The sequence below is a fragment of the Cynocephalus volans genome, chromosome 10 (assembly GCF_027409185.1).
Source record: "Cynocephalus volans isolate mCynVol1 chromosome 10, mCynVol1.pri, whole genome shotgun sequence".
Classification (NCBI taxonomy): domain Eukaryota; kingdom Metazoa; phylum Chordata; class Mammalia; order Dermoptera; family Cynocephalidae; genus Cynocephalus; species Cynocephalus volans.
The window spans coordinates 47,754,743-47,771,860 of record NC_084469.1 but is presented as its reverse complement, the minus strand read 5'-3'; the positions used below and the strand labels follow the sequence as shown (position 1 = coordinate 47,771,860).

The 17,118-nt window shown below is 32.0% G+C and overlaps 1 protein-coding gene across 8 annotated transcripts in view; it reads right to left on the bottom strand.

Moving 5' to 3' along the window:
- ERCC6L2 (ERCC excision repair 6 like 2) overlaps positions 1-17,118 on the bottom strand; it is a 158,226-nt gene that overhangs the window by 101,342 nt on the left and 39,766 nt on the right. For 7 of the 8 annotated variants that reach the window (XM_063109443.1, XM_063109445.1, XM_063109448.1 and 4 more), the window contains exons 5-11: positions 14,926-15,087; positions 14,290-14,497; positions 11,918-12,058; positions 10,824-10,937; positions 9,736-9,855; positions 4,227-4,298; positions 3,487-3,632 (exon numbers count right to left, since the gene is read on the bottom strand). In XM_063109443.1, coding sequence (XP_062965513.1) covers positions 3,487-3,632; positions 4,227-4,298; positions 9,736-9,855; positions 10,824-10,937; positions 11,918-12,058; positions 14,290-14,497; positions 14,926-15,087 — 963 coding nt within the window. The remainder of the gene's footprint in view (positions 1-3,486; positions 3,633-4,226; positions 4,299-9,735; positions 9,856-10,823; positions 10,938-11,917; positions 12,059-14,289; positions 14,498-14,925; positions 15,088-17,118) is intronic. The other variant, XM_063109441.1, reaches the window with a different exon arrangement.

The window sequence follows — 17,118 nt, the reverse complement described above, 5'->3', positions numbered from 1 at the left end:
AATGATAATCACTACCATGAACACACAAGAAAGAACAAAACCCACTGGTAGAACAAAAACATAGACAAGAAAGAGAAAGAAACTAAATCTTACCACCACAAAAAGCCATAGTGACAGTGTAATAATTTCCCTACTTTATTTCCAATTTTAGTAATTTTGGTCTTCTATTTTCTTGGTCAGTCTAGACAAAGGTTTGCAAATTTTGTTGATCTTTTTAAAAAAACAACTTTTGGTTTTGTTGATTTTTCTCTATTTTTTAAAAATTCCCTCTTTCATGTATTTCTGTTGTAATCTTTGTTATTTCTTACTGATATTTGCCTTTGTTTCAGTTTGCTCTATGTTTTCAATTTTCTTAAGGTAGAAGCTCACCTTACTGATTTGAGATTTTTCTTATTTTTAGAACAGGTGTTTACATATATAAATCTTCCTCTAAGCAATGCATGAACCCTGCATCCTATAAATTTTGATATGTTGTGCTTTGATCTTTATCTCAAAGTACTCTCTAATTTCCCTGTGATATTTTTTACCCATTGTTTATTTAGGAGAGTGTTGTTTAATTTCCACACTTTGTGAATTTTCTACATTTCCTTCTGTTATTGTGGTCAGAAAATATATTTTCTATGATCTTAGTCTTTTTTTAAAAAAAAAAAAAAAAAGGAAAAATTTAAACAAAGTTCATGGAAAGATTTCCACTATCTTTCAATTCTATTTTTCCACAAACTTTTTGAAGTGCCCTTGTATTTATATTCTGTTTTACTGATTTTTTTATGTAATTTATGTTACTAAACTTAGATATTTAATTTCTGTTCTTGATTTCTTTTTATTAAGTGGACTTGTTGATTTGCTTAGAAATTAATTTGCCTTTGAAAAGTTTATTCATCTTCTGTTGAAATTAATTTGATATTTGCATGCTTTTGGAACACTTTAGAGAGATATTTCAAGTAAGTGTAGAGACTATAAAGTGAAATATGTAAATTTTAATGTTTTACATCCCCAGTTTTTGTGAGAATTTGAAGCCCTACTTTCTACAGAGTATTTTGTTATTCAGTTTATATATTTGTTATTTGAACAAATAAATATGCCTGTCCTTAAAATAACAAAACCGTGGTATACATACACAATGGACTACTATTTAGCTATAAAAAAAATGATATCCTATCATTCATTCACAGCAACATGGATAGAGCAGGAAACCACTGTGTTAAGCAAATTTAGGCACAAAAAGACAAGTACCGCATGATGTCACTCACATGTAGAATCTAAAGAAAAAAACAAGACATTCTCATAGAAGTAGACAGTAAAACAATGGTTACCAGAGGCTGGGAAGGGAGTGGGGAGGAGGAGAGGTGGTGGGCCACGGGGCACAAAACTACGCTATCTACCCTAAATGAATCACTGTGCAGTACATACAGCGAGTCTGAAACAACACACTGCATCCCCACAGTATGTACAATGTTAAAATACCCTGAATAAAAAAAAAGTTCCAAAAGTAGTTTATTGACTAATAATAATAATAAATAGTAAACACTGTGAGGAAAAGGGGGAGAGAACAGTGAAAGTAGACTAAGTCTTCATCTTTCATAATAGAGATTCCAAGTTGTATAAAGCTGACAAACTAAAAGATAATGAAGACCTAGTATTCTATAAAAATAATGGCTAAGCCAATGTGAAAATGCTTCTGCTACAATAGAAATTAAATATAAATCATTCAAAATGAGAAAAACAAAACAAAAACTGAGCTTATATCTTTTGCAAAATGTAGCTGAAGAATGTACTTACTGTATGATGTAAGGTTGTTTATGTAATGATTCATGAAAAATAAATTACTCCTTGAATTCAGTCACAGAAAAATAGGAACCTAAAACTTGTTCCCTTGCCTTTGTTAGGATGCCTAGCAAAAGTCAAAGCAAAACCACACAAATGGAAAACTCCTATAACCAGTCTTCAAAGGATTTCTGCACAGAAAAACAAGCACCACTGAAAATAAGCTCAAAATTAAGAAATTAAAAAATTACAAAACATGTAAAGAAACCATCTACCATAAGCAAGAGCTGAAGGAAACAAGAAATAGAAAGATTAGCACCCCCAAGTACAGCAGTTAATAGAGCAAAAACGCCACTCAAAAAGATATTTTTTTTTAAAAAGTATGATTAAAATTACTAAAGAAATAAAAGAAAGGCTAGAAATTAGCAAGAACAAAAATACAAGTAAAATCATCAGGCAGATTTGGAAAAAACCAAACAGAACTTCTAAAAATAAAAAATACAGTCTTTAAAAATTAAAAATTCAATGGATGGGTTAAATGGCATCTCTGACAGACATAGTTGAAGAGATAATTAGGAGCTTTATGGGCAGATCTCAGCAAATTGGTCTGAGGTGAGTAGAAGAGAAGTGAGAGACTATTGTCACGATAGCTTCTATAGTATTTGAAATGTTATCTAATGCATTTATTATTTTGTAACACATTATTTAAAAATTAAGAACACTTATTTTTTTACAAAACGTAAAGACAGTATTGAAGACAGTATTCTATGTCATTTAATGCTCTGTATGTAAAGATTCATGCAAGAAGTAACTTCTTGAATTCATTCACAGGAAAATGAGAATCCAAAGCTTCTTTCCTTTTGCCTTAGTTGCAGAAATTCAGGAATAATTTCAGTGCTCAGCAGTAGTAGCTCATTCATAAACATATTTTATTCCTCATTTTAAGTTAATTTTTATTCCAATTTAATTTTTACTTAGTATATGTACATATATTTATTTTTAAAGTCCTCTGGAATTCTTTTTGAAAGACAGTGGGAGTAAATCTATAAAATTCTTATATAAGATGTCAAAAGTTAAGAATTTGTTACTCTCCAAAAAGGGATTAATCTTACTTAGGTGTTTATGTTGATTTAATTCTTTCTCTAAAGTGTGTATATTCTTTAAGAGGTTTTAATTAGAGATTCATAATGAAGTATTAGGACCAGTTTACCTTTTGTAAAATCTCTGACTGTGGAGCTTCTCTGGTTGAGACAAAGTAGAGGGAAAACACCTCAAAAGAAGGAAATGCCTGGCCCACTAGGCCCAGTGGGCTCTCGAGGGCTCGCTGAGCACAGCTGGAAAAACGCTGCTACTATGATTTTTGTTTATCCAATTAATAAGAAGTTTGATTGTTCTGACCACAAGACATGAGTCAAAGTACTATGACAGCAAACTGCTAAAAGGAAACATCCATTTTTTAAATCATTACCTTTATAAATATAGAAACACAGACTTATAAGGGGAACTCAGTGAAGATAAAGGAAATAAAAAAAAAAGGTAAAACTTAGGATATTGTTATTTTAGTCATAACTAATAGCATTTTTGCTGCTTCTCCTTAAAGCCAAACATAACAAAGTAATATAAGAATAACTACTGAAAATTAATCGAGTAATAGTTTTGATAATTACTCTAAATCATAAAAAAATTAGATAAAAATCAAGTTTTCAAATTTTATTTTCTTACATTGTAGAGACAAGGCAAACGTTAACATCTTGTGTACTGTTGAACTCCTTCACGATCTTGAGTCTTTCCTCTGGTTTTGTACTTCCATCAAGTCGTCGGTAATCAAGCCCAGACGCCATGCAGTATTGCTGCAGCACATCGAGCAACTAGAGGAAAGGTATGGAGATGGGCAAACACAAATGTTTGGCTTAACAAGATTCATAACTTTATAGAGATTAGATTCCGTAAGGATTAATTATTGGTGCTTGCAATTTCTCTCTTATAATTCCAAATGTAATGAATATTTTTCTCACTTCTGACCCATATATTTCTTCTCATTATCCTGAAACTGGCTTTAGTGTTCAGCAACCTTTGTTTTAAAAAATCAACCTTTCATTTTTTTAAAAAACTGAAACCAAATAAAAAGAAAATCATTGTTCAAATCATTTATGTAAATATGTTTCATTATTTGTGCTATTTTCTAAGTTCTAAAATATTTTAAATGTCTTAAAGAGAACTTTAATAATTAACAAGAATATCAACAGAAAGTAGAATCTATCTTGAAGTCTGCTATTTGACAGTAACCCTGACATAACTGAAATGTACGTGCCTGTTTGAAAACTTCAAGGTGCTTACCTCATTACTATTTCCTACTGTGTGGATAAAACAGAAAATGTGGCTGTAAGCTGTTACGTCCCTTATGCTTTATGCCTCAAAAGTTAGGGCCGGGCAATCAAGAATACTCTCCAGATGAAACTCACCTTGGTGGAAAAGGAGAAGAGAAGGACTTTATCTCTGTTTTTCCTGCAATGATTTAAAAGCTGTTGAAGGACCTGGAAATGAACCACATAACATCAGTGAACCAATTCCAACTAAAAGTACTCTTTATACATAGAAACATCACTTGAGAATTTCTTTAAAATTGTTTTTATACAATACTAACCTCAATCTTTTCTAATTCCCTTTTTTTTTTCCAAGTAAGAGAAATAAAGTATTAGATATTACGTGAAATGTTATTTATCATCATACTGTCAATAACGAGGTAAAGTTCCCAAAGACTTTTATCAGAGTAGGTGATACTCTGGTTTTAATAAACAGGAACCATTTTAGATTATGGCGTGCATTTAAATGGGTTAATTTAATTTCCAAAATATACTTTCTTTATATTACAATATGTCAAGAAACTAAATTATAGAGTAGCATTCCTTTTAGGAAGTATTTAAATTGTCTCTAAATGGATGTAATGAAATGTGTTCAATTACATCTAGGTTCTAAAAGTCTTGATATTTATTTTCTTAGAATAATCAGTCAGATATACAGTTCTCATTTTCACCCCTGTGTTTCTCTATTTACAGTAAGCCCTGACTTCCAGATTTGATTTTGACCTCGAAATGCCAATAATTTGTCCCCACACATGAGGCTTTTAGGGAAGATGCAAACAGTCCAAAGCCTGTGTATAATAGTAATACTGTTATTTTTAAACAGGCATTTTCACATCTGGCAATGACGGCTCCAGAACACCATGGAAAAGTAATCCACAGAGGGAAAAAGGAATTTTCTGTACTAAGTCTACAGTTCTTCTGACTCTATGTATGAAACAAACACTTAAGCAATTTTATTTATTCAATGATAAACATTTAATCTTTTAAATAAAAAAATTTATACCCAGTATAACACTCTCTTTATAGTTGAACAAGAGCAGACATTGTGCTAACTTCGACCCCTACACCCCCATTCCTCAAAAAAAAGCTACAGAGTTAAATCTACTCAGATAACCAATCAAATGGTGAATAAAAATGTCACAGACCAGGTAAACATTATTTTAATATAGGGAGAACACATAAAGTAAGTTTTATTTACAGTTAGATTTATTTTTTAATAAAATAACTGATTCTATGAAGTATGTGCATTTGAGTTTCACATAAGACATTAACTTTTTTTTAATTGATTGACTTTTTTTTAGGTTTACAGAACAATTATGTGAGAAAGAATGCAGGAAACTCCTATGTACTCCCTTTCCTCCCCCACACTTTCTCCTATTAATATCTATATTAATAATATTAATATTAGAAAATATATCACTATCGTTAATAATAATTATTAATATTAATGTTAGTGTGGTATATTTTCAACAACCAAATGAATATTGATATATTACTGTTAACTAACTAAAGTCCACAGTTTACATTAAGATTCACTAATTGTGTCGTAGTTCCACAGGTTTTGATGGATGTATAATGACATGTATTCACCATTACAGTATTATACAGAATAGATTCACTACCCTAAAAACTCTCTGTGCTTCACCTATTCATTGTTCTCTCCTCCAGAACCCCTGGCGACCACTGATCTTTTCATTGTCTCCATACTTTTGCCTTTTCCAGAGTGTCTTATAGTTGGAATCATATGGTCTGTAGGCTTTTCAGACTCACTTCCTTCACTTAGCAACATGCATTTAAGGTTCCTCCATGTCTTTTCGTCTTTTTGTAGCTTAATAGCTCATTTCTTTGTATTGCTAAATAATATTCCATTGTATGGCTGTACCACAGTGTGTTTATCCATTCACCTATAGAAGGACATCTTGCTTGTTTCCAAGCTTTGGCAATTATGAATAAATTTATGTGAAGTTCTTGTGTGGACAATTTTTTAACTCTTTTTAATTCATTTGGGTAAAATACCAAGGTGCGTGATTGCTGGACTGTATGGTAAGAGAATCTAGGGTAATATTTTGTATATTTAAACGAAATATTTAATATGTAAGTATTTAATATTTACAAGTGTTTAAGATAAGAGCTTTGTAAGAAACCACTGAACTGTCTTTCAAAGTGACCGTACAATTCACATTATCACCAGCAAGGAATGAGAGAGAGTTCCTGTTGTTCCACATCCTCACCAACACTTGGTGCTATCAGTATTCTGGATTTTGGCCATTCTAACAGGTGTGCCGTGGTATCTCATTGTTGTTTTAATTTGCAATCCCTTAATAACATGTGGTGGTGAACATCTTTTCACATACTTATTTGCCATCTGTACATTTTATTTGGTGAGGTATTTCCTCAGATCTTTTGCCCATTTTTAAGTTGGGTTGTTTGTTTTCTTATTGTTGAGTTTTAAGAGTTCTCTCTGTATTTTAGATACCAGTCCTTTATTGTTTTGCAAATATTTTCTCCCAGTCCATGGCTTCCCTTCTCATTTTCCTAAAGACATTAACATTTTAAACCAAGACTATATTGTACAGAAATCCATTCTCATTGTTTGGAATGGCATCATATCTATTATAATTTTAGGTATTTTCAAATATTTTACAGTAAAAACAAAAAAAGTAATAAGAAAAGTGAATGTTTTTAGACTGGAGGTCTTTGTTAGGCTGGTTTAAAGAAACAACCTAGCTAAATAAATAACTATAAATTAAGATCCTTACCAGAAATTTCAAAAATGACAATGTAGTCAGTATATGCTGGAGTCTTAACAATACAGACCCAATGTTTTATCATTTACTTGTCCTCCACAGAACATGACAATTTACCCATAAAGGAATTCTAAGTATGGGAATGTTAGCAAAGGAATCTTGGATCTAACTTTTCTCAACTTAGACAGACCTAGAAAGATGCATATGACCCTGTGTGATTCCAGCAGCACTGAGCTGGGTTTCCCAGTCATCTCCAACCCCCACCCACTCCCCAAGTAAATGGCTCTCTGGCACTTCCCCCAAGGGAAAGAAAAGTGAGGATCCTTATCAGGTGAATGAATGCAACTTGGGACCATCCCCTTGAATGGTAGCTGTGGTAACAAATGACCTTGGCAATCATGAGAAAGGGTCATGAATGTAGTTTTGAGGCTACTAAGGCTACCAAAGGCATTATGTTCAGAGTCCTTACAGCTGCAGCCTGACTATGATAAGACAAACCAAAGCAGGATCTTTTATCACTTGAACTCAAAAAGTACATGCAACTCAGTCACTTGGAGTTCTTAACCCCATAGACATAGACCTATGATAAGCTTATAGGTTTTGCACCTCTAAAATTAATATATCGCCAGATAATGTTGCTAATCAAATGATGAAAGTCTTAAAAATATATCCCTAGTTTATTACTTTCAATCTCTGCTTTGTTGGTGCTGTCTCAGAAAACAAATAAATCACCTGCTTCTTTCACATTTAAAGATATCTAATTAGCCTCCAGCAAGAAAAATGAGATGCTTGCATTTTCCTTTCTAAAAATCAGAAGAAAAATTAAATTTAATAATTACCTTAATCAGATACTATTATTCCTAGATATATAACTCTAATGAAAGATATGTTTTAAAACATATCTTTAATGGATATATAAAAATATAAAAAGCAAAGTTATAAAAATAATTTCAAGACTGGTAATTTTTTAGTGAATAGTCACAAGGAATAAAATTTAAACAAACAGCAATGGATAATGTAACTTCCAAAGGAGGGTATGATTTCTGGAAATAGTCTATTGGATTAAATTTGGGGTAATAAGTGCTCAGTTTTAAACTTATTGGGTGTTTTATATTTTTTAATTTAAAAATAATTAAATAAAAGTCAATAAAGTGGATGACAAAAAATATATTTACTATTGTTAGGAAATGTCATTAGATTTAAATTATTTGTTGTGTGTGGAGTATACATAAAGCAAATGTATTTCACAGGGCCTGGTTTTCCAAAGCCCTGCAGTTTCCAGTTTGGCCTAGCTTCTTAAAAGTACATATAAAATGTTGACCTCACAGGGGACAGGAAACTTTCCTCAGGCTAGTCTCTGTTGTAAGATAAAGAATTGTAGTACAGCAAGGTTGCTGACTCAAAGGACAGATAGGCTACTGATTGATATGTAAAGATACTGGGAAATTGCTGTAAGAAGAGAATGCTTGCTAAAATTAAGCTTTTGTTGGTGGATCAACTTAACTTCTTGAAAATTGTATTATGGAAATTGTTTTACTGAATGTTACCAGCTTCTACTGTTAAACTTGTTAAACTATACTTAGCAAAATCCCCACCTATGTTCTCTTCCTGTAACTTCCTGGTCTGGAGAATAAATGTGAGAAGAAAACCCCAATTTGGGGTTAATTTCCCAAATGGAAGGAATGCCTCTCTCTTGAGGGTTCCAGGAGATTAATCCCTTTTCGGGGCTTCTCACTGCTCAGAAGAGATGGGCTTTGAGTAATCTTTGGCGGCTCCGTCACCAGGGGAAAATGGGTGACAAATCCATGGGAGGCAAAGCAACAGTTGGGATCATAAATCATATGGTATTCTCACTAAAATTTATTTAAAAAAACACATGCACAAGTTTTTAATGCAATCATCTGTACTATTTATATTCTTAACTTCTATTTTATTTCATTGAATTCAGAGGTCCCAAGCAAATTAAACCATGATGAGCTTATCTAGATTAGCTGCTAAAAGTATTTCCAGAATTTAAAAAACAAAAACAAAAACTGAGTACTTTGAATTACTTCTTTTTTATTACTTTTGCCAAAAGAAACAACTTACCTTTTTCTTAATTATAACATAAGTTTGGGAATTGTTCTGTAAAAGTCTGTGAATCCATAAAGATTCTTGATAGGTATTAAAGGGTTAAACAAACTAATTCTGTTGCAAGGAGGCTGGAAACTGTCAGCAAGTCATGCTGCTGTTACAGGCAATGCCCAGAGGCCTGGGTCATGGTTGGAGAAGCTAGCCTTCCTTTTCACACCCTCCCTCAGTAACACATCACAACGAGCAGCATAGGTACAGGTCAGTTTCCCTGTGTGCAACAAATATTCCCTTGCAACCTTACAATCTAGGTCAGCAAGTAAAAACTAGAAGCAGAAAACTCATTTGCCTACCTTGAACACTTCAAGAAGCTCTTTTCTATAATTCCGAGTTAATACCTATCCTCGCCCTCCTGTCTAGCATTAGCATAGTTCCTCAAATGTAAATAACATTTCTAGTAAGTATCTCCTTAAACATTTGAGGAGCTATGTTTAAGCTGTTATATATGTAATAACAGCATACATTTTAAGAGGGCATAAGTCCAATAGATCCATAAGAAAAGTCTGAAGTGTATTTGATGCAACTGCTACTGAGAACACACATGTGCACACATTTGTATACAGGGTTCACAGTGAGCTAGTAAATGCTGATACAACTATACCAGCTGTCCACAGCCACAGCCGCTTCTGAATTATTGAGTACCTGTTCTGAGTTGCTGTCCCTGTCATACACTGGATAAATATCTTGTATATTATCTCTATCTGTATGCAACCTGAAAGAAGAGCATTTACCTTCATTTTTCCACTGTATGTAGGGTCAGAAAGTGTTTCAAAGGCTGCATCTTTGCTTTTCTGCATAAAATCTGGAAATCTGGAAAATACCTGATCGCATATTCTTTTGATAAGTGTTTCCTTGAGGGGAAAAGGTAGAAGAAAAGGATTTCAACTTAACATACTTAAACCTGTATAAATTGAAATTGTTTATTAAAAAATTCTATTTAGAAGGAATTTACTATTTTGAAGATTTTCCTTCTTTAAGTCAGACTAATCAGAAAATCTTAAAATAATATGTTAAATATATATGACTTTGATGAATTCTTAATGATATGGCTATGAACTTTATCATTTTTAAGATTTCTAAAACCAGGAGCCAAATACTGCCCAAAGAGTAAAGAGTACTCTCAAATAACAATAATTAAGTTCTTTTCGGATTTCAACATTATATTTAAACAGCATCGACTATAATACAAAAAGAAAATATAAAACAATTACATAAAGGCTTTTTATTTATGCTGTGTTCTAGAACAAAACACAACTGAAATGACCAAATTAAATGATTACATTTAGATGCCTAAACTTAGAAATTACTGGGTTTTGCCAGTTTGGGAAACAGCCTTAATATTTAATATACAGTTTGTTATAAATCCTCATTTTACCCAGATTAGATAAACATAATTGGACACATTATTAGAGTAGAATAGAACTGACATCAAATATTTTATTTAGTAATTATACCAAAGGATATTAGGGAAAATAAATACATGAACATTATTAGAGGCATAAAGAAGATTTACTAATTGGTTAGCTCAGTTGGTCAGACCTTGGTGTTAAAACACCAAGGACAAGGGTTTGGATCCTTGCACCAACGATCCACCAAAAAAAGAGTTATTATTTTAATTTAAGCTTAAATTTTCTCACATTGATTAAAAACTTAAGTGCATATATTCCTAGATATCTGAATTTAAAAAACAGGCAAGTCAATTTTCTCTTAAATTTCATACAAAAAAACCCTTAAGGATATTTAGCTAAGAAATTTTACACCAAATGTAAAATATTTATGCCAATAGCATCACAAAGAAATGTAAAAAGCCAACTCAAACCTGCTGTTTGGAGGTGCTAGCAGCCTGCAGTAGTGCGACATGGTTAGCTACCTTCTGAAGGACTGTAAGGTAACTGAGATACAAGGTTTTTACTGTTTCACCATGTGAATTGGTCTGTAACCACAAAAATATAGAGAATATATTACATGTAACTGCTTACATCATAAAATATATCACTTATGATAATATTTATCATTTGATTACTTTTGGCGTAATAAATTCTAAGAATATGATGCTCAACTATTTATACAAAATATCCATGAACCACTAATGCGGAATCATACTTTTAGGGCATCATAATACAATGCTATTTTTAATAAAAGAGGGGAGAAAGTCCTCATTCCAGAAAGTACTCATGCTCATGACAGAGGTAGAAACGCTACCATTAGAGTTTCCTAATGACAGAACTCTGTGGTGCAGCAGCAGTGCTACATGGACACCTTTACTCTCTCCTCTCATTTACACTCCAAGGTTTCCTAAGAACCGGGCTGTTAGAAAAAAGGGAAGTGGAGTAAATATCAATCTAGATAAATTTGACTTAGGATTCTTCTATGTACATGAACATGTGACAGAAAACAATAATGCAGAGGTGAAAAAAGAGCAGGAAGTATAGATGGAAGGTAAAAAAGTATAAATGAATTTGTTTCTAAAAAAGTATACTTTCTTTATTCTACTGATAAATGGTTTCTATTAAACTGACCCTAAATCTAACATCAGAATATTTTAAGCCTACAATCAAAGAATAAGCTAATTTATTCTTAGTGGATAAGAAACTTCCTGAAAATTAAGTGAAATTTCAAGATTAAAGTAGGATACTTCCCAATAAAAGCTGAGAGGAAGAATATGAAATTGCAACTAACTTTCAAAAATTAATTTTTTGAAAATATATCTGAATATTGTATTTTGTATGTGATTACTATTTGATACTGTAAAATATTTTTGAAAACTATTCCTTTTTTAAAAACTTATAGCTTCTAAAGTTAAGAACCGCCTGAGGAAAAGTCATTTTACTATCTGCTACTTACTTTGACACTAGAAGAGAGTACCAAATAATCAGAAGCAAGAGAGTAAAAACACCATACTAAAATGCTTGCCTTATAACAACAATTTCTCCTCTTCCGGCCACTGCTACAGGTACAAGGCTCAGAAGACTGAAGTATCAAAGTCACATCTTCTGTTTCTAACACGGTTCGATAGACAGCTTTCTGGAAATCTGTCAGAGAACAATACACCATCTGCCAAGATAAAATACAAGATAATTACTAGTATCTTTTTCATAGCAATAATAATAATCACAATGCACATCGGATTTCATAGATTATACTTGATCTTAGCCAAAAGGCCGAGAAGCGATAGGATTTCATAGATTATAACAGTGAAAATTGCTCATAACTAATTTTATTCCTCTAGTTACATCATTATGACAATTTCTCCCAATCTTCCAATTCTCCTATATTCTTTGCTTCCCACCCCACCCTAGACTATACAAATCATAATTTTATTTTCAAATAAACATCATACAGATTGTTTTTTTAAATTAAAAGGAATCATTATATGAAAAAAGAAGTTATGTGATTTCCTTCAACATATTGTGGGTCTTTTCAGGGTTCTATATTAGCCTATAACTTATTAAAGTTTAGGCCAAACAAAAAACTTAACAAGGAAAAAAAGGAAAATTTCAGAACAATGATATGAATAATTAATGCTTTCTGAAATACTTTCTGGAAAACTTAGGAAAAAAATTTAAAATTTATACTACTGAAAACTGAAAATACACTATTTGTATTTAATATCTTACTATAAATTCCTAAGATTAATAAAGATAAGAATAAATTACATGCACATTAAAGCAAATACAAGTTGCTATTATATGCCCAAATTCAATAAAAGAAGAAAATATGATAAAACAATGCCACTAAGTTATGACGGACACAATTTACCTTATATTTCTGGTAGCACTGGAAATTGGTAAAATTCTTTTACATATAGCTGTATATAAAAGCATAAAACTAAATATGCCCATAGCAGGACTTTGAGGAATGTGAGCAAGAGGGAAAAACCATCGATTTATAAATATTTGTATGTGTATATCACTACAAGAGAATACTATTGCAACAAAAAGACAAATGTGTATCCAAGCAAATACAGGGTTGTCTCTAAAAGTACTGCCAGATTTTTAAATAAAGTGTATCTAAAATATTAAGTACACCTTGACCCCAACCTTGAAATGAAAGTACATATAAGAACAAAAAGAATATGCAAGATGGTGGTCAATGATTAAAGTAGGGAGGGTACTTTTAGTTGTTATTAAATAGTAACATTTACTAAATATTTCTTGCACACGCATTTCAGAGCAACCATGTGAGGCAGGCACCGTTATCATCATTCCATTTGACAGATGAAGAAACCCAGGTTTGAGAGCTTCAGCAAATTGCTCCAAGCCACAAAACTCCTAAGTAGGGAGCCAGGATTCAGTCCCATAGTACTTGATTCCAGAGCCCAAGCTCTAAACCTCTATGCACAATTCTTCCTTTACATATTGGCTTTTTTGTTGTTCCTGCTAGACAGATAACTAAATGATATACATAAAATTGCATAAGACATTTTTAAAAGTAGCAGTTCATGAAGTATCTGAATTTAGTAATAATATTTGCTTTAAATAGATATCAAAAGTCGTATGTTGTATCAATTTCTCCAACTTACATATCAGTATATTTTCCTTTCAAATCTATCTTTTTAAAGTAATAATCAATAGGGTATACTAAGATCACAGGGCAATTGATAGGATTGCCCTTATTCGAGACATTGATTAGATTTAGTTCACAGTAATTTATGGAATTCATAGTAATTTATTCCATTGCCTAAGTTAGAAGAACCACAAGATTAAAAACTTAAGAAGACCACTATATTAAAAAACAATATTCTTAGTCAACTCTTCAAATTTTCTTAAACAAATAACAATGTAGTTTTCCTACAAATTCTAAAAATTAGGTTAATTGAGTAACTGCAGATAGCATTCTGTAAGAAACAAATTTATTAAAGAAAAAAAAAAAGCTCTTAACCACTTCTGTCCTATAGGTAGAATTAAGGTACCAAAGAATATACTGGGTGGTAGACGGTAGACAGCAGAGGAAGGACAAAGTGTGAATGGAAAACACATTAGGGAGAGAAGCTCCTCCTTCTTCATTAAGAAGAACTGTACCAAAAGCCTTGATGAGAAATTAGTTTAACGTATACTAAAAATAAACCTGTTAGCTAACAGGTTAGTAAAGTTATGGAAAACAACTGGGTTCAATTAATGTTTTCTGAAATTCTGCATGTAACAGGTTTCTTTTCCACACAGAGTAAAACGCAAAAAACTACATACACAAAGTACCAAAGGAGACTTTCTGTTAAAAAGGATTTTTTTTCTTTTCAGGAAAAAAAAATATAAGAAATTAATAATATACACAAATACAGTTCTCACCCGGTCTTCCTTTTTAGGCAGCTGATCCTTGATAAGAATCTTGGTCCGCCTGAGAAACCAGCTAGACATCTTTTTTGCAAGCCTCTGCATGGCCTTTCGACCAGTAGCCAGTTCTCTTTTCGTTGCTGTGTGTCTCTGACCATGTTCTACTGGGTCAGAAAACTGCTTCTTGAAGTGGATCCTGCTACCTAAAAGTCCTGGCACAGCCCTTTATAAAGGAAATAAGAAAAATGTGAGGGCTTTCTTAAATCACCTAAAAAGAAAACCTTTGACTTCTTTTTGCTTCTAAGAATTATTCTAAGTCACTTGTTTATTAATGACAACAAAAACAAAAAGCCAAGAAAACAGAATGTTCTTTCTTTATGACAATATCAGTTTATTACTATAAGAGGATGATGGAATTGGTAAGTTAGTACATATAATTACTTCAGGGGGCAAGAGTGATATATATAAAGGTAGGTTTTCATGAGACTCTCTACTCCATATACCATGTTTGGGATCAGACACTTCTGTAAATAGACAAATGATCATTTTGGTTTTGCTTTTGTTTTTTTCAGAAACTAACCATTAGCAAACAAGGTAACATTAAGCTAAAGAAGTATTAAATAATTTTCTTTTAAAAGTGTTTTCACTCACCAGTCCATAACACACCATAATTCTTTCATGTTGTTCTGAAGAATAGTTCCAGTGAGGCCAATGCGGACATTACATTTTAAAGCTTTCATAACTTCTGTTACTCTAGCATTTGGATTCTTGATTCTGTGAGCTTCATCCACAATGACAGCTGACCATTCCAAACTATAAATTAAGAAAAAAGGGGGGAAAGGTTGACAAAACTTCCCTTTCTCAGTCCGTAGAATTTTTAGAAAGCAGTTTTCTCTACCAATGTTTTGGAGTTTTTTTTCTTTACTCTTTGATGATTTCATTGGATTCTTACCTAATTAGTTAAATGGTCACAGGTTTAGACAGCCCACAAAAATAAAATGTGTATGAAGAAGATGAAAGGATATAGAAATCTGTTTAATGATGTTGGAATGAAAAGTCTCACTTAAACATCACTAAAAGGACCAAAAAAAAATTTTTTTTTAAAAAAGCAACAAAACAGCAAAACAAATACAAAGAAGAGAAACTTGCAATGTTAACTCCAAATGAAAAAATATCAATATAAACTCATGATTTTAAAAAGTTGTATTGCATAGCTCTGTCTACCAAAAAGGTAGCAATGAGCATCCATAGTGGTCAATCCAGTAAAAGGAATCAGAGCCCCACAGAAAAATAGGGAAATGGTTAATTTCAGGCATGTAACAGGGGACATACTGAAGAGCCAGAAAGCACCCATGTATCCAAAGACATAAAATGGGGACATGTCCAAAGGGCATAGCAGCCAGCCTAATTGGACTATTTGAGCATCATTATGAATAATGACAATAATTGAGTCTAAAAAAATTGAATAAATAAAAACCCAGGATTTATATGAAAAAAATTAATTTAGACCCTTACCTCACTCCATACATAAATATTAACTCAAAATAGATCATAGACCTAAAAATGAGATAAAACTATAAAATTTGTAAAATATAGGAAAAAATCTTCATGACTCTGGGTAAGGCATAAGTTGCTTAGCTATAACACCAAAAGCATAGTCAAAAAAAATTTAATAAATTAGACTTCATCAAAGTTAAAAACTTTTGCTCTTCTAAAATCACCATCAAGATAATGGAAAGACTGGGAGAAAATATTTGCAAATCATAATGTGATAAAGTACTTTTATATAGAATATATAAAGAACCAATTACAACTCAACACAATTTAAAACAACACAATTAAAAGATGGGCAAAAGATTTTAATAAAATTGCACCAAATGTCTATTTGAAGATAAATAAGCACATGAAAAGATTCTCAATATCATTAGTTATTAGAGAAATACAAATTAAAACCATGAGATACCACTACAGGATGCCTGTAATAAAAAAAAAAAATTGGCAAGGCTGGGAAGAAACTAGAATCCTCATATACTGCTTTTGGGAAAGCATAAATATTTTTAAAAAACAGTTTGGCAATATCCTAAAAAGTTTAACATATATTTACCATAAGACTCAGCAATACCATTCCTAGGTATCTATCCAAGAGAAATAAAAAGTTATGTGCAAAGACCTGTAGGTGAATGCTCAAAGCAGCATTATTCATATAGCCAAAAACTGGAAACAATCCAAATGTCCATCAATTGGTGAATGGACAAACAAAATAAGGCATACTGTTCAGCAATAAAAAGGAACAAACTACTAAAATATGCTAAATATGGATAAACTCCAAAAACATTACATTAAGCGAAAGAAGCCAGACACAAAAGACTACATATTGTTTGGTTCCCTTTACATGAAATTTCTGGTAAAGACAAATCTGAAGAGACAGAAAGCAGATCAGTCGTTGCCTGGTGCTGGAGATGGGAGCAGGGATTGACTATAAGCAAATAACTTTGTGAGGTGATGAAAATGTTCTAAAATTGGATTGTGATAACAGTGCAACTTTATAAATGTGCTAAAAATCATTCTATACTTACATGAATACATCTTATGGTATGTCAATTGTACCTCAATTATATAAAGCCATAATGGTACTTAAAAAAAAAAGGAGGGAGAGGGGTGATCAATTTTGTCACCATTTTAGATGACCATTGTATTAGCTTCTTACTCTGAAAACTGGTAATTAAAGCAAAAGAATCAAGCATTCATCTTGCTTTTCAAAGTCAAAATTGTAGTTAATTCCTAATTAATGAAAGAAAGCTTTCCTTTATAGGATAATATGATTAACAAGCATAGAAGAAAAAA